This window comes from Oryctolagus cuniculus, chromosome 8 (assembly GCF_051225735.1).
Source record: "Oryctolagus cuniculus isolate XC-2025 breed Fujian yellow rabbit chromosome 8, ASM5122573v1, whole genome shotgun sequence".
NCBI lineage: Eukaryota > Metazoa > Chordata > Mammalia > Lagomorpha > Leporidae > Oryctolagus > Oryctolagus cuniculus.
Window position 1 is genome coordinate 54592035 of NC_142874.1, and position 22105 is coordinate 54614139.

The window sequence follows — 22105 nt, forward strand, 5'->3', positions numbered from 1 at the left end:
CTACAAAGCCATTTTTTAAAAAGATTTTAATTTTTTTTTTTAATTGACCAGTGACACCATAGTACCTTCAGTAATGACACCAAGGTGCAGGCATTACAGTGAAGCGAAAAGGAGCAATCAGAAGTGCCACCCCAGCTTCTTGGCAATGTCGATGTCCAGGTATTCATCCAGAAATGTTTGCAATCCCCAGGGCGCCTAGGAGAGCCAACAGAGCCAGCACCCCCAGGCTCAGTAGGAAGCCAGTCATCCTGCAAGGTGGACATGAGGGAGAGAAGTAACCAGCGGCTGCAACGGTGAGGTTCCCTGGGAGCCTAGTGTAGCCTGTGCATGGTTGACATGGTCCGGAATGTCCATGTTCCATGTTTTGGCCATTGGAAAAGTTCTGTTCATCACCCAAAGGCAAGGGGCTGCCTGGCAGTTGGGGGGGCCCGTGGCTCCCTACAACATTCAAAGGCTTTCAGGGTTGGGCAGAATTATTTCCTTGGTAACTTTCCAGAGACAATGCCAATTTTTTGCATAGACTTCAAGCGTCCACCTTTGGTGGTGCAGAGTTTCACACTTGCATTTTCCCAGCTCACACATAACTGGGTATGGCCTGGCAAACACGGGGCAGCAGTCATCACCTTTATCACAACTCTCGGTACTGTTAAGCACGCTGAGCGATGGGAAGCTAATACAGACTTCGCCTGCTACTGTGGCATAGATACTCAAGTACTGGGTTCTTCTTACCTTTTTTGAACAGCTTCTGAATATCCAGAGAAGTACCGCTGACGGGCATAGATGTAAACCAGACCCAGGCAAGCAGCAACAACTGCAGAGGGGAAAGAGAAGGACAGAGTAAGAGAGCAGACTTTCTAAACTTGGTGTGGAGACTACTAGTAAGCTACTCAAACACCCATGTGCCAGATACTTGTGTCCCAAACATATAAAGCACTTATATCATTCAATAATAAAAAGAAAAAAATTAATTTTTAAGACAGGCAAAATAGGGGTCAGGCATTGGGGTGCAGTGGGTTAAGTTGCCACTTGGGAAACCCACATCCCATATCAGAATGCCTGGTTCAAGTCCCACCTCAGCTTCCAATCTAGCGTCCTACTAATGTACAACCTTGGAGACAGCAGGTGATAGCTGAAGTACTTGGATCCATGCCACCCACACTAGAGACCTGGATGGAGTTCCTGACTGCTGGCTTCAGCCTGGCCCAGCCCTGACTCTTGCAAGCATTTGAGGAGTGAATCAGTAGATGGAAGATCTCTCTCTTATTTCTCTCTCTCTCTCTCTTTTTTTTTTTTTAAGATTTATTTATTTATTTGAAAGTCAGAGTTACACAGAGAGAGGAGGAAAGGCAGAGAGAGAGAGAGAGACAGAGGTCTTCCATCTGCTGGTGCACTCCCCCAATTGGCCACAACAGCCGGAGTTGCGCCAATCCAAAGCCAGGAGCCAGGAGCCAGCAGCTTCTTCCGGGTCTCCCAAGCGGGGACAGGGACTCAAAGACTTGGGCCATATTCTACTCCCTTCCCAGGCCATAGCAGAGAGCTCATTGGAAGTGGAGCAGCTGGGACTCAAACCGGCGCCCATATGGGATGCCAGCACTGCAGGTGGAGGCTTTACCGGCTTTGCCACAGCGCCAGCCCCTCTGACTATTTCTCTGTCTACCTCTTTCTATCTGTCCATCTGTCTTTCAAATACGTAAAAATAAATAAATCAACTTTTTAAAAAATAGGCAAAATACTTGAATAGACAATTCATATGGAAAGATACATAAACCTGCCAAGAATTACAGGAAAAATGTAGGTCCACATTGGAATCAGTGTTGTGGCATAGCAGGTTAAGTCACAGCTTTCAACACTGGCATCCCATTTAAAAGTGCTAGTTCAAAGCTCTTGCTGCTCCACTTTTGATCCAATTCCCTGCTACCATGCCTGGGAAGGCAGCAGAAGATGGCCTAAGTGCTTGGGTCCTTGCCAGGATGGAGTTCCTAGCTCCTGGCTTCAGCCTAGCTCAGACCTGGCTGTAGCAGCCTAGGTAAGTGAGCCAGAAAATGGAAGATTCTCTCCCTCTCTTTCTCTTTCTCTGTCTCTCTCTCTCTCTCTCTCTCTCACACACACACACAGCCATTCAACTATATAAACTTTTAAGAAAAATTTTCAGCCTCAACAAACTGCCACTTACAACTATAAGTTTACTTCAAACAACAATTCATAGAAATGGAATTAAGAGACAAGTCTATTTCGCTGCAAAAAATATTCTTTGAAGTCCGTGCATAGTTTTTCATACTTTGCATATCCATAGATTTCAAAATTTTGTCTCAAAAAATAAACTTGTCTTTGAATTCTTTTTTCCAGAAATGTCTTAAAGTGCCCTCATAGAATGATATGGTACCCACCTTTCTAGGCTAAAACCAACAAAGTTCAATAACACAAAATGGTGAAGATGTAGCACATTTGAAGAATCCTCACATACCACTAGTCAGAATGCAAACTAGGATGATCACTTCAGGAAAAGCTATGGGAGTTTCCTTGAAAACTGAACATCCTATTTGGCCCAGAAATTCCATTCCTATTGTTTTACCCAAGGGAAATGAAAGCACATATCCATGGGGCCAGTGCTGTGGCACAGTGTGTTAACACCCTGGCCTGAAGCGCCGGCATCCCATATGGGTGCCAGTTCGGGACCCAGCTGCTCCACTTCTGATCCAGCTCTCTGCTATGGCCTGGGAAAGCAGTAGAAGATGGCCCAAGTCCTTGGGCCCCTGCACCCACATGGGAGACCCAGAAGAAGCTCCTGGTCCCGGCTTTGGATCAGCTCAGCTCCAGCTGTTGCGGCCAATTGAGGAGTGAACCATCAGATGAACCATCTGCCTCTCCTTCTCTCTGTGTAACTCTGACTTTCAAATAAATAAATCTTAAAAAAAAAAAAGAAAAAACAAAAGAAAGCACATATCCATAAAAAAGGCTGAACAAGAATGTTCATGGCAGCTTCATTCAGATCAGCCAAAAACTGGAAACAGACTAGCTTATCAACAGGAGAGTGGGCAGCCAAGCTCTGGTAGAGTCATTCAATGGAGTGCTACACAGAAATGAAAAGAAACAACACCACAAGTCTCAAAAGCATTCTCCTTAGCGAATGAAGCGTAGCACGGGAGTACACAGGCTACCATCCCAGTTCTGTGATGTTCTGAAGTGGACAAGTGAGGACAAAATCACGACAGCACGTGCATCTGGAAGGAAGTGAGGATGAAGACGGATTGGAGAGGCAGGAAGACACCTTCTGCGTGGTAGTTATGTCCTGTGTCTTGTCAGAGATTTCGGTCACACAGATCTGCATGCCTGTCAAAGCTTACTTGAGATTTCTGCATGTTGTGAAATGTATATTTTCTCTCAGAAAGAAATGTAGACTAACGTATGATATTCTGATATTTCAGCCAATGAAAAACATCAATGTCTTCCCTATGTTAGGGACATTCTGTCTTCCTACACACCAGATACACATTTCCAGGGCCCTCTTGCAAAGACTCGGAGTCTATGTGCAGGACTGTGATATGTCACATAATATTAATCACATTGAGTCCAGCACAGCAGTTCAAGCTGCCGCCTGTGACGCCAATGTCCCATGAGCATCACTTTATGTCCCAGCTGCCCCACTTCTGAGCCAGCTTCCTGCAAATGCATCTGGAAAAGCAGCAGAAGATGATCCAAATACTTGGGCTCTGGCACTCATGTGGAAGACCTGGATGTAGTTCCAAGCCCCTGGCTTCAGCCTGGCCCAGATCCGGGCTTTGCGGCCATTGAGGGAGTGAACCAGCAGATGTCTGTCTATCTGTCTGTGTGTATGTGTGCAACTCTGCCTTTCAAATAAATAATAAAATAAATCTTTTTAAAAATTAAATTCATTATTATACTTGGTCACAGATTTGTCTAAATTTCTACTAGGCAAGGGGACTTCAAAAATCTTGTGGGCAGATACAATAACAGATACGTTTATTTTGATAGAGAAATTTTTTGAAATCCATGCATATTTTTCCATAATATGCATTTCCCATGAACTTTTTTTTAAGATTTATATATTTATTTGGAAGTCAGAGTTACACAGAGGCAGAGGCAGAGAGAGTCTTCCATCCACTGGTTCACTCCCCAAATGGCTGTAACAACAGCTGGAGCTGGGAGCCTTCTCCAAGTCTCCCACGTGGGTACAGGGGCCCAAGGACTTGGGCCGTCTCCCACTGCCTCCCCAGGCCATAGAGAATTGGAGCAGAATGGAGCAGCCAGAATTTCCATGAACTTTTGAAAATCTCCTGATATACAAGGTATTACGGGTTAACAGTGAAAAAGATACAAGATTCCTGCCTTTATGGAGTTTATACTCTATCAGCAAGGATGCCCAACAGGTAAAGAAAAACATGAGAAGACAATCTAGACTTGAAAGTGTCTTGAAGGAAATGAAGAGTGGTGGGACAGAGAGGAGCTGGAGGAAGTGTCCTTTGGGAAGGGCCAGGGAAGGCCTCCTGAGAGCTGATGTTTACATCAGGGCCTGAAGGATGAGAATGAGGGGACCCAGCAAACAGCTGGGAGAGGAAAGGAATCTGACTTTGGGGTTTGAGAATTAATTCCTATCCCTATCTACCATCTACTGAATCCTCCCATTGACTTCCATGAAGTCAGTAAGAACCATGAGAACCATTCAGAGCAATTAGTAGGCAACTTATGTGAAAGGCTGAAAATTCCGACACAATCCCCAAGCAATTCTATTCCGACAGGTAGTTGGCCTCATTCAGCCCATGACAGGAAAAGCCACAGAGTCAGTGACAGAGACCAAGTCACATTATCAAAAGGCACTTTTCTTATTCATGTGCTTTTACATGACAAGGACCACTTACTTTCATTCATGCCCTTAAGAGACCAAAGTTTGAGTTGGAATAAAGGTCTTTCTCTAAAGGACATTTTATCTGAAATTTCTCAGCTGAGAGTGAAAATTACAAGAAACAAAACAACTGGGTTTCCACTGAAAGCCACTGGATTTGAGTTTATTTAAATCTTAGCAATCAAGTGCAGATACAAATGAGACCATGAAAGTTACCAGAAGGCAAGCGGACTGGATTTCCCAACTAAGGTGGCTGGTGCTGGTCTGACTCCTTATCAAACAGGCAGAGCTTTGAGGATTCCCCTGTGAAACAGAAAGTGGATGTGTGTGGACTTCCCGCATCTAACAGTAGCATCACACCTTGGGGATCCTTAACAATATGGCTCATGGGTTGTTGGGACAAATACCATAGACCCTGCTCTGTAATTGAAAGGGGAACTTCCCCTAAGGGGGTGAATGTCTAGTTGCACCAATAACTTAACCTGTTGGTACCTCACTTTCCTCATCTGTAAGGTAGGAAAATAATTACAGATTTTACTTCATATGAAGGCTTTTAATCTTATAACATGGGAAATACATGTAAAATATTTAAAAATAGCACTTGGCCCATAGTAAAGACTCAATAAATATTAACTATAATTAGCAGGGTGAGTTGTTAATTCTGTCCTGTTCCTTCAATGGAATTAGACTATTATATTGAAAGACAAAGATTCTATCATTTTCATTCTTGAGTGCCCCGTATAAGTTTGTCCCAATATTTAAAAAAAATGACTGAATTAAATAAAAATGAATCCAAAGTGACAATATCTGGAAGATAGTTCTGTTTGGAACAAAGCAGACATTTAAAATCTTTTCCAGGATCACTAGCTATATGGTTGCATATCTGCTACTCAGTAGTTTTAAGTACTATGGTCATGTTGGAACAAAATTGACTGTGTTTTAGAATTACCTTGGTTGAAATACCATCCAGCAATCCACAATGCAGTCAAGAATATGGGATAAAACTCCACACGTTTTGTCTGCAGGAAAAAATAAATACATGGGTTATTTTATGAGAAAACTGTATACTAAAGCATTGATTGTATTATTACATAGAAGTAAATATCCAGTCTATTCTGACCAAAAGAATACAGGAACTTCCATAAAAAGCTTTAATGATTCTTAACTTTAAAATGTATCTTTCACTATAGGACTCAAACATTGTTCAAACCTCAGAACAGGGTCAAGAATCATTCTCCTGTGTATAAGCTGCAGTCGTAGAAACGTGTCCCAGCTCCTCTCCAAATATAGCCCCCCTGAGCCAAAGCCATTCTAGGTGTGGGTGTTTGACACAGCCGTGTTAAGGTGCCACTTGGGATGCCTGAACTCCATATCAGAGTGCCTGGCTGATATGGGCTCCTCCATTTCCAATCTACCTTCTTGCTAATATGCACCTTGGTAGAACCATATCATAGCTCAAGTAGTTGGGTCCTTAACACTCGTTTTAGGGATCTGGATTAAGTTTTGGCCTCTTGGCTTTGGCCTGAGCCAGCTCTGTTGTTGCTGTCTGGGGAATGAACCAGCAGCTGGAAGACACACACACACTCACTCTCTCTCTCTCTCTCTCTCTCTCTCTCTCCTCCATTCTTCAAATAAAATGAAAATAAATTCAAAAAATTTTCTTAATTTTCACTTTTAAACATCATCTGAAGAACTTGGGAGGTGATATTAAACAAATTTCTTCTCAAAAATTCCTTCATATCCATTGCCTTCTAATTGCATTACTCAGAACATTTAAAAACAGTCTTTAAACAATTCCCCTAAAATCTCCTGAAGGAAATGATGAGCATCTTTTTTTTTTTTTTTTTTTTTTTGACAGGCAGAGTGGACAGTGAGAGAGAGAGACAGAGAGAAAGGTCTTCCTTTGCCGTTGGTTCACCCTCCAATGGCCGCCCTGGCCGGCGCACTGCAGCCGGCGCACCGCGCTGATCCGATGGCGGAGCCAGGTACTTCTCCTGGTCTCCCATGGGGTGCAGGGCCCAAGTATTTGGGCCACCCTCCACTGCACTCCCTGGCCACAGCAGACAGCTGGCCTGGAAGAGGGGCAACCGGGACAGAACCCGGCCCCCGACCGGGACTAGAACCCGGTGTGCCGGCGCCGCAAGGCGGAGGATTAGCCTAGTGAGCCGCAGCGCCGGCCTCCATTCCATTTTATGGAGGAACAAATTAACGCCCAAGAGCCCAGGCTGACAGGTTGAAGAGAAGCAAACGCAGACAGCATCCTCTCCAGGTTGCAAAGCCCTGTCCTAATGTGAGGTCAAATTGACTCTATTCATGGAAGACTCGGGCGGAAAATTTGACACTATTTTAAGCAAAAGGGAATAGTTCTCTGGGTACTATGATTAATTCAGCTGCATCTAGAAAAGAGAAAAAAAGATGAATTATCTTCATGCTACTTCCTGAGCTACACCCCCAAGTGATCTCGGCTAGGGTAGCTGAGCTCTTTGCTGACTGTACCACATCCAGAGACAACTTCAATGTAATTGGGAACGAGGTCCTTAGTAGCTCCTGGTGGGGGAGTCCCAGTTTGTGGGACAGGTGTTTGGCAGAGTGAGTTAGACTGTTACTTGGGATGCCCGCATCCCCTATAGGAGTGCCTGGTTTGACTCCTAGCTACCTTGCTTCTGATCCAGCTTCATGCTAATTCACATCCTGGCTGGGGAGGGCCCAAGTACTTGGGTCCCTGCCACCTACATGGGAGACCTGGATGGAGTTCCAGGCTCCTGGTTTCAGCCTGGCCCAGACCTGGTTGTTGCAGGCATCTGGGAAGTGGACCAGTGGGTGGAAGATCTGAAGATCTCTTGATCTCTCGATCTCTCAGTCTCTCCCTTCCTCTCTCCTTCCTGTCTCCCTCCCTCTCCTCTCACCTCTGCTTTTCAAATAAAATGAAAACTAAACTAGTAAAAATTTCAAAAAAGGAAAAGTCAAGGGCTACAAGATTTTAAATGATCCTACATTTTACCTTAAATGAGCCTTAAAACCTCAGTCCTAAATGTTATGAGATCATTGACCTAGAATTATTTGATGTTGATCATTGAAGACCTGGGTCTTTTAGTCCAGGTCACTATGAATGAACTTTTTTTCCTTAATAAAAAATAAAAGCATAATTACAACAAGTCATTCTTCCCTAATTCTCCATAATTCCACAGGAATACGCATTAGGTCAACTCTATCTTATTAGCAATGCCTCAATGGCATGGGACAAAGCTCTCCAATGACTCAGCCATCTCTTACAGCTGGGTAAGCAGAGTACAGTTAACCAACTCAATGCTCATATAAAAATCATGGCTGATGGGGGGCCAGTGCTGTGGTGTAGTAGATTAAGATTCCACCTGCAGTGCCAGCATCCCATATGGGTGCCAGTTCATGTCCCAGCTGCTCCTCTTCGGATCCAGCTCTGCTAATGGCCTGTGAAAGCAGTAAAAGATGGCCCAAGTGCTTGGGCCCCTGCACCTGCATGGGAGGCCTGGAGGAAACTCCTGATTCCTGCCTTCCAGTTGCCTCAGCTCCAGCCCTTGTGGCCATTTGGGGAGTGAACAAGCAGATGGAAGACCTTTCTCTCTGTCTCTCCCTCTTTGTGATTCTACCTCTCAAATAAATAAATAAAATATTTTTAAAAAAAATCATGGCATAAGCAGAGTCTACAAACACCAGTGGGAATTTCTAACCCCACCTGCCAAGACAGCAGCCAGGGGCCCTATACAGCCCTCTGAGGACTTGGGGAGGTGGTCATCAGCTCTCCAGAAAATTGAAAATGGGTGAAGTGGAAGCAAGCATGTTGCTTCTTCCTTTTCTTAAGGCCCAAAAAGTCACCCAGGACCCATGGGCTGTCCTATCTAGAGCCTAACCCTGCTGCTCTCACAAACCAGAGCCACAGCTTTCTGGGGCTCAACAAAGTGACCGAGCTTTTCCTTCTGCCTCTTCCCATCCTTGGCATGTGTTTGCTTCATTGATGGTCTTTTTAATTAATTTATTTTTAAGTTTGTAAGTGACTACTATAGGTTACCTGAAAAGACGTTTTATAACCTCGTATAGTCAGAATAATCATAGCTATGTAAAACATGAGCAGCTTTGCACCACTGGCTAAACACATAGAAGTGTTCCCCCCAAAGTAAAGTAAAAGAGAGTAACAGCAGAAGAATTCTCTACTTTTCTCACCTGTGCTGGAATTTTAGACAACCTTTTTTGGGACCATAACATAACTGTCCCATCACTTCTTAGATTTTGTAATACATTTTAAATTATGCCAAATGGAAGGATGTTCATGTTTTTCCACAATATATCTTTAATTCACAATCAGCTGTGATGAGACTTTTTTAAGCACCTTCAAAAGAAGTTCCTTTTATCCTTCATAAAAGTCTTCCTAGAGATTTAACTTGACAAGGAACTGGTAGCTTTGGCTTGGCATCTAGGGACAGAGAGAGAAGATTGCAGACGAGCATCCTAGCCAAGCCTAAGCTGCACCATTGAGGCCAGAACCTGTGGGTCATGGCCTCCTGGGGTGTCTGTCCACACAAGTTGATGTGCCTGTGTGCTCTCTTATCAGAAAGAGGAAGACCAGCTCTGGTCCAAACAGGGAAAAGAAATATGAATCATTGGGAGTAGGAGTAGGGGTAGGGATAAGGGTAGGGTCTGTTCTCCCCTGTCCAAGCTGGGGAACTGGTTTCCCACCTTGATGGAGGCCTGCCTGGAAGCTGAAGCTCTTCATGAAAGACTTGGGAGGGTACCAGACCCAAGCCATGCTGGGCCTCAGATGACAAAAGAGGCAAAGCTGGGGAGAGCCTCACCCCTGCTCCACAAACACACACACACACACACACACACACCACCCCCAGCCTCTGCTAGAGACCCCAGAGCAGCCCTGCGTGGTCCAGTCATGGAAGACTTTCCAGAATCTGTGCAGGGGTCTGGGGCAGGCCAATGACATGACCTGTCCCTTAAACTGCTTGCAGCAGGGACAATGTCCCTGGTCCCTTGACTCCCAGAAGAACTGGAAGGGTGAGGAAGGGAGTGCAAGATGCTGGGTAAGCAAGAGGCATTAGAAATACTGAGATGTAGGCAACAATATGATGGTAACTGCATCAGTGCTCGCAGGAAGGCCAAGCCTGGAGTATCGGGGCAGTCTGCCTCTGGTTCTCTGCACCCTCGTCCCCCAGAATATGGGGTCCTGTGTCCCCAACAAGCAGTTAGGCACTGCTGGGAACACGCTGACCTTGTGGTCCATGTATTGCTGGCCTTGAAACACCTGGGGCTGCATTCTACCTGCCTGTCATCACCTCTTCCATCCCTCCACTGTGTGCTCTCCTGGACCCCTCCAGGCCCTCACACCACAAAAAAGGGATCCATGCCTGGATGTGTCTCATGATAACTCGCTAACTCCTTCTCAGTAAGCTGTGAACAGATATATAATGGTACTTCAAAAAGTTCATGGAAAATGGAATGGAAAGATAGATTTATTTTGGTGCAAAAAAGAATCTGAAATTCATGCACACAAGGGATCTTCAGAAAGTTCATGAAAAATTCATATTATGAAAAAACATTCATGAAATTCAAAACCTCTTTCCACCAAAATAAACCCATCTTGTAATTCCATTCTTCCACAGACTTTTTAACGGACCCTGGTATGCAACTTTAAGGAGATGCAAGTCTAGAAATTCCCACTTGCCAATCCTATCAGTGGCTAATTAGTTCCATTGACATGGAAGTAATTTATAGTCTTCTTGTCCTGAGGCAGACGTGTTCTATCCTCTTATTATAGGGGATGCCCAGGAAAATGTCCCAACAGGGACAGCAAGCAGCTTGCAGCGGCCATGTGTCAATAAGGAGCAGTTGATGATGACACTGACAGACAGTCCCTTAGCCTGTGCATCCATGCTAAGGGAAATTAGGCCATGTCTACTCCTTCCTGGTCAGAACCTCCTTTATGCAATAATCCTACGATCCTATGATAATGAAGTTTCTCATAAAAAGACCAGGGAGAGGGGAGCTTGCCATTCATTGTAAGCAGACGGGCCTCAATCCCACACAAGGGAATCCCAACCAAAGGGCCTTGGCTGGAAGGACAGTACAGGGGACCAACCATCCTGGTTTGCCCTGGACTGAGGGGGTTTCCAAAAAGGTGGGACTTCTGGTTTTTAAACCAAGGCAGTCTCGTATAAATTGTCCCGGTTGGCCCGGGACTGAGAGGTTTATGGGGATACAGAGCTTGAAGTGCTCACATTGGGAAAGTCCCAAGGCAACTGGAAAGTCTGTAGAGACTGTGGGGACCACGTGGTTAAAGCTGCTGGGGGAGGGCCGCTGTAGCATAGTGAGTAAAGCCACCGCCTGCAGTGCTGGCATCCCATATGAGCGCCAGTTCAAGACCCAGCTGCTGTACTTCTAATCCAGCTCTCTGCTGTGGCCTGGGAAAGCAGGAGAAGATGGCCCAAGTCCTTGGGCCCCTGAACCCACATGGGAGACCTGGAAGAAGCTCCTGGCTCCTGGCTTCTGATTGGCGCAGCTCCGGCCATTGTGGCCAATTGGGCAGTGAACCAGCAGATGGAAGACCTCTCTCTCTCTGCCTCTGCTTCTCTCTGTGTGTAACTCTGACTTTCAAATAAATAAATAAATTTTAAAAAAAAAAGCTGCTGGTGCTCTTCCCTCTCCATCCCAATACCAAGGAGCCTGAGCTGTGGAGGCTCCGACCAAGTGGCCACTGCACGTGCCCACTAGGTCTGAGAGCTGGGAGCAGTGAGATGGTCCTGATCAAAGTGCCATTTGGGCCTTGTCTCAGTCATTAAGTATCCCACAACAGTTACATCATTTGGGTGGGAGGAAACTCAAGCTATGGCCTGGCAGTGCCAAGTCTTGGCAGTTTCTGATGGAGCAGCTTCCAGACCTCTCTGACTACAGGGGCCTAGCCATTAGAGAGTGCCACTCTGTAAAACACACCCAAGTGCCACTGTAGCAGAGGTGCCCAGCTGACAACCATGACAGAGGGAAAATGTGGCTAAGAGGCAGCTGCTCAGCCAGGGCCCATGTCTCCAACCTCCTCTGCATCTGAGTGGAGCCACTGAGTGCCAACATACAGTGAGGGAAATTACGCCTTCCACTGCTAAGTGTCACAGGTGACCTGTGAATGAAGCCTTTTAGACGATTACACTGACAGAGGATCAGACTACATGGTAATGGGCTCAGAAGAGACTTAGATGAGAGAAGTTGCTGGAGTTAGTCTTTTCTTAGAGATTCATCCCTCTCTGGGTGGCTCCCTGTCGAGTAAGTCATGTGGGGACACAATAGGGAAATGACCACTGGCTGCAGGAGGACATGGATCCGACCACCACTCCAGGAGCTGCTGCCGCAGGAGCAGAGGTGGGGCGACACCTGCGGTCCCTCCAGACTCCAACCAGTATTTCCCAAGATTACCTAGACTCGTGGGGGTTGGGCTTACTTGTACTTCATAGCAGGTTAATTGGGGGATAGGAGCTGAATAATTCAGCACTGGGCAAACAGGGATGCCTCCACAAGAACTAAGTAAGAGGCAGCCCTGCCTTACTCAGCACCAACAAAATCACTGATACTGCGCCATATACACTTCTGGGCTCCAGGTCGAGAAATCATTAACATTTTCAGACTAAAGAGAACAACCAACATTTGTAAATGGCTGCAGGGAAAAGCGGAAGAATTCTTGCTTCCTAGTCTCAAAATAGAGAAGATGAAAGGTGCCTGATAATGGGCCTCGCGCAGACCAGAAGGAATAAGGTCGGCAGCTCCTCTCCTCCAGTAAAGAGAGAATCAGAAGCAGCGTATTTAAATTGCAACAAGATCAATTTATTACTTGGACCTACTTTTTTAGATTTTATGAAAAGCCTTTAATCTAAGAGGATCAAGGTGCTCAAATTAGACAAGATAGAATTTCCTAAATTTAGCATTAACATCAAGAAATGGTCCTTGGTGCAATTATAGTTGTTATTTTCACAATTTTTAAAAATGTATTCTGCCAAAGGATAATAAAACCCCAGAGACAGGCCTGTCTAAGGCCTCTCCCTGAGGAAAGGGAGGAGGAATTTGAAAGGGAACCCTAGAGAAGGAGCCCTGCACTTGTAACTCGGGAAAGCTGGCCCCGGAACACTCAGCACTGCTTGGCCAAATATCCAAGCTGAGATGACCCTTCTATGAGAGGGCCTTGAAGTGACGCTGAGATGTCAAGTCCCACTCACACAGACAGTCTGTCCTAGCTGTGGGCTTCCTGGCCATGCTGAGGATCAAAGCAGCAAGAGAAAAAGGAGGGGAAACAGCACTTCTGGGATTGCCTTGGCCATGAGACCTTCAAGGGAGGCCAGAGGCACTCCATACTTTGGTCCAGGAGAGCCAGAAAGGAAAGTGCATTGTTTTCCACAGATCTGCAGAACGCACGGGTGTCCACCCTCAAGGGAAGAGTAGAACAGCCATGTAGACTGTGGAAGGAACTAGTTATTCCAGGGAGTCCTGCTCTCATGAACCCAGACAAAGTCTAAATTCCCTAGCCACAGATTTGATCTGGTTTGTTGAGATTTACCCTAAACCCTTAGACTTTAAGGCCAGCAATGCACTAGTTCTGTGGGATAGCCAAGCAGAAATTCAGAAACAAGAGCACGCCCATCCCCAGTCACCCCTCAGAAAAAAACCAGCACAGCAAGGGTTGGGCCCTTCAAGTACTTGATGGTTCCACATGTCCCCTGACTCTTGGTTATTATTTTTTAATGCCTCTCTGTTCTGCTGTGATTAATCAAATAAAACAAAACACAACACTTCTAACAAAGGAATCTGGTTTGCATACTTTTGTTATAAATAGCAACTTAGGAGCAATATTTGGAGATGGTATCCAACTTTATTTCTAGGGCAAGAGGAGTCCAGATATAGAAGAGGAGCGAGAGAGCAGTGACTTGAAAGGAAATCCAATGTGTAGAGACAGTGAGAATGAAAATAGAAGCTAGAGGTGGCCCAAGGATCCTGGCCTGTTGGAAGCCCAGTACTTCCCACGAAGCAGCCCTCAGATCAGGAAATACCTGCTGGGAAGATCTGAAATGTCCCCTGAGATGTTTTCTATAAATACCCAGGTGTCTCCCAAACTTCAAACATTGACCTATCACTGCCAACGTTTTAGCCTTTCCATATACCACTTAGTATTTTTCTATAAATCAACTTTTTTTGCTTAAATTAGGAAAAGGAGAATTTTACATCACTGACAGAAATGAAGAAATCATACCACTTTCTAAATAAAATATAAGTAAAAGTCCCATGAAAGCAAGAAGTATCAAATTCTAACTAGACCCCACTGATCGCTTGTCTGCTCCATGCATGAGACCCTTCCTCTGCCCAGTGGAAACAATGGGCCTTCAAGTGGTGCTGAGAACCTGTTCTGAGGACCTTTCGCTAAGCAAGGCAGACTGACCCGTGTTCATTTATCTTGCTCCTGAAAATCAACTAAGATGCCACCAGAGGAATAAAAAGTAGATGTAAGCCATCAAGGACCTGCAAAGTTCCAATGCACCTGCAGGGGAAGGAGCAAGCAAGACCAAGACCTCCTACCCCAGAACCCAAGAGGCTCAGGAAGAGAGGCACCGTAGAGGCCAAAGCCTGAAACAGGATTTCTTCCAAGACTGAATGACCTAGCTGCCCTCCCCCTGAGCCTTCCAATGACCCCTTGAGCCCCATCAAAAGACTAGAATAACTAAGACTAGAGGACTTCCGAGGGCCTCCAGGAACAGTGGTGGGCGGGTTACAATTCCATACTGCAAACAGGGGGAATCTTTGTACTGCGCACAGCAGGAAAACCCTCCTGCCTCTCCCAGCAGCACTCAGGGGCCAGGCCTAGGATATCTCCCCTAACCCTCACACGTGGAGAGATTTTGCAAGAAATAAAACAGTGCTAGAATGATGAACTACAGATCCTGACTTTGAGAGTCTCCCAGAAGAAAGCTACCCATAACCAATCCCCCTTAGTGAAACTGAACACACAAGCCCAGCCAAGCATGCTGCACTTCCAACTCACTGTTCAATGCCTTGTTCCGAAATTTGCCAGGCAGGGGGTTGTTCTTGCCTGTACTGTGCCACAGCAGGTAAAGCCACCACTGCCCCAGCATCCCAAATGGGCACCGATTCCTCTTCCCATCTAGCTCCCTGCTAATGTGCCTGGGATGGTCCAAGTGCTTGTGCCCCTGCACCCACCCGGGAGACACAGAAAAGCTTCTGGCTTTTGACATCTGTTGGAGTAAACCAACGATGGAAGACCTCTCTCTCTCTGTCTCTCCCTCTGTCTTTGTAACTCTGCCTTTCAAATAAGTACAAATAAATCTTCAAAAAAAGAAAATTTGCATAACGGCCCATCAGGAATCACCTGGCATTTGAGTAAAGCTCTATCCTCTTTACCTGCACCAATTCCCTTAACGAGTGCATTCAGTCTTGTGACTTTAAATCATCTTTATGTCCCAGTGACTCCTGAATTCCTATTTCCAGCTTAGATCTCTCATCTAAACTGCAGATTTGCATATCCAGCTGCTTACTCTCTGTCTCTGCTTGGAGATGTAAACAACAATGTGTTTGGCAGTTTTTTTATGAAATAATAAACAATATGAATAGCTTAGCAGACCACAGTGCTTAAGGCCTCTACTTGGAGGTAGCAGAAGTCACATCACAGACACAGCATGTTGAAACTGAACCTCTTGGGGTAAGCATTTAGCATTACAGTTAAACTACCACTTGGGATGCTTGCATCCCATATCAGAGTGCCTGGGTTCAAGGCCCAGCGGCGGGCGCTTCCAATTCCAGCTTCCTGTTAACACACCCTGGGAGGCAGGTCATGGCTTAAGTAGTTGGTCCCTGCTACCTGTAGGGGAGGCCAAATTAAGTCCCCATCTCCTGGCTTCAGATTGGCCCAGTCCCAGCTGCTGTAAGCATTTAGAGAGGGAAACAGTAAATGGGAGATCTCTCTCTCTCTCTCTCTCTCTCTCTCTCTCTCTTTCTCAAATAGACAAAAATAAAATTTTTTTAAAAAAATTTTTAAACAAAAAATGAGAGAAAGACAATAGATAGGAAAATATGAGATCCAGAAACCGGTGATCCAGATCAGGAGAGTTTAAGAGACATTTTTAGGATGATAACAGGAAATCCCAGGATAACCACTATATAGCAAGCAGAAAACCAGGATTTTTCTTCTTTCTTAAAAGGAATTGACAGGAGCTGGTGTTGTGGCATAACAGGTAAAGTAGATGCCTGGATGCCAGCATGCCATATCGGCACTGGTTTGAGACCAGGTTGCTCCACTTCTGATCTAGCTCTTTGCTAATGTGCTTGGGAAAGCAGTGGAAAATGGTCCAAGTGGTTGGGCCCCTGCACCCATGTGGGAGACCTGGAAGAAGCTCCTGGCTCCCGGCTCCTAGCTTTGGCTTAGCCCTCTCTGGTCCTAGTGGCCATGTGGGGAGTGAACCAGAAGATGGAAGACCTCTGTCTCTTCCTCTCTCTGTGTAACTCTTTCAAATAAATAAATAAATATCTTTTTTTAAAAAAAGGAATTGGAAAAATTTGAGAATGAATAAGTATCAGTGAAAGCATAGTGTTTAGAAAAAAGGAAATCAATAACCCAAGTATTTGCTTTTGGTGAAAGTAAAAGTTGTCAAAAGGGTGCCAGTTTTTAATGGCTGAGGACAGACTGGGGGTGAGGCAAGGTAGTGACCAGGGAGAGTTAGTTGCTATCATGAGGCTTATCACTTAACTTTATTTTCAGACCATGTACGTGTATTCCTCTACTAACAATGAACATTGATTTTGAGATGTGGAACCTACTGGCACCAAACTAGTACTTTAAATTTGACATAACTATAAGGATACAGACAACTGAAATGGGAATGCCTTCTTATTCTAGGGCTTAACATTACCACAATCAAGTCTACACGCCTCTTAAAATTATCTCGTGTGCTCTAGCGGTATTCACCCCACACCTTCCGGCCTGGGAAATGGCCTGTAAATCCTTTCTTGGCAGCTCAAGAAACATGACTTGCTGAAATTGATTCAAGATGTAATAATAAGCCTGAATAGTCCAATAATCATTAAAACAAGCAAATTTCATAGTTTAAAATTTTTTTCCACAAGGAAGACATCAGGTCCAGATCATTTTAAGCCAAGTTGTACACATTTTTAAAAGAACACACTCTTCCTACTTTATTAAAATTATCTAAGAAAATAGAACAGGATGATTCTTCCACTTCAGGAAGTAACCCAAGTATACTCTTGATAATAAATTGAGACAGGAACTATATCAAAAAAGAAGGAAAATTATAGTCTAATCTCACTCATGACATAGATGAGAAGATCCCAAGGTAGTAACAAAATACACAGAGTTGTATAAATGGCTATACACGCAATGCTTTTTCAGGCACTTAGCTTTGGAGATGAAATACAAAGGGAGCCCTAGCATCTTGCAGCAGATAAACTCACAGTGTTTATGGCAGAATGTTCCGTGTAGGACTGACAGTGCAAGGAGTGTGAAGTGACCTAAAACACTGTGAATCCATGTGACCTGGAAAGATCTTTGATTCTTACATTCTTCTATTCTTTTCTGATTTCAGAAATTGGAGCATGGAGAAACCAGCAGAGGAGAATACTGATTCACCTCTGTTTCCAAACAGAAAGGAAGAACTAGATAGAAAATTACAAAATTATGCATCCACCTTGAGAGGACTGCACTCTGCCAGGACTGCAGGGGACTGCGTGACCAAGTTGCTACCCTTGAAATATGCAGCAGTTGCTCCTAAGATCTCAGCATGCTCTGTGAGTAAGTCCTGCTGAATCTGTAATATTGCTGGGGAGAGCCTCCACGCTGCGGGCGCTTCAGGCTTCACGAACCACGGCAAGAGTCTGGCTGTGAGGAATGGTCTGTCGTCACCAGATACCACAAAGGAACTTAGGGTCTCTCGAACACCCAGCTCTTCCCCAGTCGGAAATGGTTTACATGTGCGCGTGGACGCATGCGGCAGGCACGGATCCCTGAAGAGTGGTGAGAATTACTTACTGTGCACGAAACACTCTCTCAAACTCCAGTGACCCAGCGACTGCTGGGGGCATAATTTTGTGTTTCATTCTTGCCCTTCCAACCTGGAAACCAAAATAATCTGCCAGAAAAGGAAAGCTGTGTTAGAGATGCGGCACATCATTAGCCCTGTGTGAAATGCAAATTAAACCACAAGTAGATACCACTCCATTCCTATTAGAGTGTCTACAATTAAAAAGAGCCAAGTCAAGAAAGACAGACAGATGGGGCCAGCGCTATGGCATAGCAGGCTAAGCCACCGCCTGCCATGCCGGCATTCCATATGGGCACCGGTTCTAGTCCCAGCTGCTCCTCTTCCGATCCAGCTCTCTGCTGTGGCCCGGGATGGCAGTGAAAGATGGCCCAAGTGCTTGGGCCCTTGCACCTATGTAGGAGACCTGGAAGAAGCTAGAGCTGGCTTTGGATTGGCCCAGCTCTAGCCATTGCAGCCATTTGGGGAGTGAGCCAACAGATGGAAGACCTCTCTCTCTCTCTCTCCCTCTCTCTCTCTGTAACTCTGCTCTCAAATACATAAATAAAATGTTTAATAATAATAAAAAAAAAGAGAGGTGAGGATTTAAGAGTAACTGGAGCTCTCATACACTGCTGGAAGGAAGGTGGCATGAGACAAACACTTTGAAAAACAGTTTCAAAGGGATGATTTAGTTAGACATACACCAACTACACGACTCAGCTGGTCCATTCAGAGGTGCTCACCCCTGAGAAATGAAATCACATGTCCACACAAAGACTCATATGTTCACAGCAGCTTGATTTGCAACAGCCAAGGACTAGAAAGAACTTTGTGATGGTTACTTTTGTGTGCCATCTTGGTTAGGGTGTGGGGCCTTGTTGTTGGGTCAAACACCAGTGTAGAGGTTGCTAGGAAGTATTTTTTTGGTGTGATTAACAATTGAATCCTAAGGCTTTGAGTAAAGCAAATTATCCTCCAAACTGTAGGTAGGTCCTATCCAATCAGCTGAAGGAGACCGAAAGGAAGGGATTTGCCTCGAGGTAGCCTTCAACTTAAGATTGCAACACCCAGACCACAAAAGAGCTAGCATTGTGGCACAACCGGTGAAGGCACTGCCTGCAATGTCAGCATCCTATACCAGCACCAGTTTGGATCCCACCTGCTCCACTTCTGATCCAGCTCCCTGCTAATACACCTGGGAGAGCAGCAAAGATGGCCCCCGTACCCACGTGGGAGACCAGGATAGAGTTCCAGGATCCTGGCTTCAGCCTGGCCCAGCCCTGGGTGTTGTGGCCATTTGGGGAATGAACCAGTGGATTGAAGTCACACCCCCCCACACTTCAATTAAGTAAATAAATCTTTTTAAAAAAGCTGATCGATCCCAATGTCAGGGATCACCTGCCTGTCCCGTTAGTTCTGTGGGCTTCTTTCCCTTTCCGACTCACCCTTCCTCCGTGGTCAGTGTGTGAGCCTTGGGGACTTGTCACCTCCTCACCCATTCCCCTCCCTTCACCCCATATGGAACCCCTGGGGCCTCTCATTTCCCTCCAGATGGCGTGTCCCCTTTTCACTTCCTCACCAGCTCTCCCCTACTCCTTGGCCTCACTTATTTTCCTATCTCAGCATCCGTTTCCTACATGCTCACGTTTTAAAATTAGTTTCCTTGTAACACTGCACACGGAGGGTGTGGCTTCAGCTGCGCCCTGTGGGCGATATCAGGGATGACATGCTTCCTCCTGGAACAAGATTCCGCTCTGCCTCCGACTAACAGGGCAGGTTTCGTCAGGGCTCTCACAGCACACCGCTTCCCCTTCCCTATCCGTCTTCCGAGGCAAATCAGGGCTTGTCGAGGATTCCCAAGTTGCAGCTGCGTGCCGAGGCGCATGCGCTCTCTCGGGGCTGGCGTCTCCCTCCCGGAAGTGCAGCCCAAGGGAAGGGCATGAGCACCAAGAAAAAATGAGGTGGGTGTGGCCCCTCTCCTGCCCTGTCCTTCCAGGACCCAGCCAGCAAAGGAAATCTGTGTGCTAGGAGGAAATTGGGCCCCGGCCACTCTGGCCCCTGGCTCCCAGCCTCAGCGAGTGGCAAGCCCTCCCGACCCCACCTATGAAATGGAAGCCACCCAAGATGTGTGCGCCCAGATTTCTAAATCCGCAACGCCACAAGATCAGAGCGCTTCAACACGAAGCTGTGGCTAAGAAAAAGCTTCCTCGCCAGCCTGTTCATTGCACCCTGTAGGCACCTGTCTGCGCCACCAGCCAAGGTGGTAGTTTCCGTAGATAGAGGAGGTGGGTGGCTCTCCTCTGCCCACGCCCAGTCCTGGCTCCAAGGGACAAAGATCCCTTTCTGTCCTCTCTGACCAGAGGCCACAGAGAGACCAGGGTGTCTCTGGGACAATACGACGACGGTGGAAACGCTGTGTCACCGCTTTCCCTAGAGAGCTGCAGTTGATTGAAACCACTTGAGAATCATTGCCTTTTTGCATCGCCATGCCTGCTCGCAACCTCGCGGTTCCCTCCGGGATGCAGGTGCACTTGGGAGAGCAAAACCAGAGCAGTCTCCCTCCCCACCCCCACTCCACCGTGCACCCCCAGCCACAGAGAGGCCCCTTCACAGTGTGGCCGCTCTCCATCCAGCAGGGGCTTCTCTCTCTGCAGAGAGAGCTCAGGACAGGAAACGGTGCTGAGCACCTGCCCCCGGGTCAGGCACCAGGGTGAGTACTGCTGAGCCCTCCTTGATGGGGCCCCTGACGGGCAGAGCAGCCTGGCCAGGGGCACCCAGCTGGCAAGTGGCTGCATCAGACGGATAGGGTCCGTCTGCTGTAGTTCTGCAGGAGACGTTTTTAACCTGATCCTAACGCCTAGGGTAGGTGTATTTAAGAAGATCCAGGAATGAAAAGGTCAGGATTGAAGCCATTGCAAAGTAGGAACAATGTCACTTTTGGAACACTTGTAATTAATGTCTATACCCCACTTCCTCCAGGTTAGCTCGCTGCTTACGCTCTGTGAACTGGGCTGGGGTTGTAGCCACAGATGGTGTAGGGTGCCTAGGCTGTGTGGGCTCCCAGTAGCTCTGTGGGGAGAAGCAGTCTCTAGAATGTTCCCAGTCTCTGCCCGTCTCAGGGAAGGCGGGAGCAGGCAGCCCCACCGCCCGGAGCAAACTGCTCTGCCTGTGAGCTCCCAGCAGGCAGGAAACTCAACACGGCCTGTCTTCCAGCCGGCCTCCTCCCGTCTCCCCCTGCCCCCACCCACCCACCCACACACACACTGCCCAGGCCTCTTTGCTGACAGGCGGAGAGAAGAGAGACAGCAGCCAGCAGGATTGAATTCCCCGCCATCTTGCTCGCAGTCGGATGTTTTGGTTCACGGCACTATTTGTAGAGAAGGAGGGGACGCCAGAGACGCTGTTGGACTTTGCAATGTTGAGCTTCCTAGTAAGGTAGACAAAGTCCAGGTAGACTTAAAACAATATCAGAGCAGAGGCTGATGCCGAGGCTCAGTGGCCTTTGTTCTGGGAGAGAACCCAGGAAGGCAGGCAGGGCAGGAGCTGCCAGGAACTGATCTTTATCTGGCCCTGGAGCTGCTTCCTGCACGCACTTTCTGTCGCTCGTGCCAGCTGCAGCCCCGCCTCACCCGGGCTTAGACCTCTGGCAATTAAGCTAATGCACAAAGGCTCTGGCCCCTTTCTCCTCCCACACCCCGCCCCAGGCCTCTCTGAGAACTTTGTGGAAAAAATGGGAGGGAAGCAATTGCTTAATCCCATTGAGATTTTAAATCCTAACTTAAACCTGGTCTATGTTTCCTCACCCTGCAAATGGCAGACCTAGGATTTGAACCCAGTTCTGGCCGACTCCAGCTGTGCTCCATTCCCTGCACCTGCTGTCACCCTCATGACTGTGCTGTGTGCTGGGGGGAGTCAGGGAGAACAAGGCAGCAACCCAGCCGTGGGGCCCCACACTCCTAATCTCATCTAGACTTCATGACCTCACAAGCGCCACCCCCCACACACACCATCACATTGGGGTTAGGGTCTCAGCATGTGAACTTGGGGGACAAAGCATTTGGGACACAGTAAGACACTCCTGGTGCCCACTGGGAATGCAGCTGCCTCAGCCTCACAGGCCCAGATGTTGAATGATGTCACAACTTGATGAAAGAAGTTGCCATGAAATGGGCCTGTTGGAAGGGTT

General features: G+C 46.7%; 1 protein-coding gene across 1 annotated transcript; it reads right to left on the reverse strand.

The window, feature by feature from the left end:
- Positions 1-54: 54 nt before the first annotated feature.
- MGST2 (microsomal glutathione S-transferase 2) lies at positions 55-21656 on the reverse strand. The gene is given in 7 exon segments (XM_051819492.3): positions 55-175; positions 177-248; positions 730-811; positions 5811-5873; positions 7224-7227; positions 17924-18027; positions 21184-21656. Coding segments are annotated over 7 exon segments (453 nt in total). The 5' UTR covers positions 21254-21656; the 3' UTR covers positions 55-117.
- Between the last annotated feature and the right edge of the window lie 449 nt (positions 21657-22105).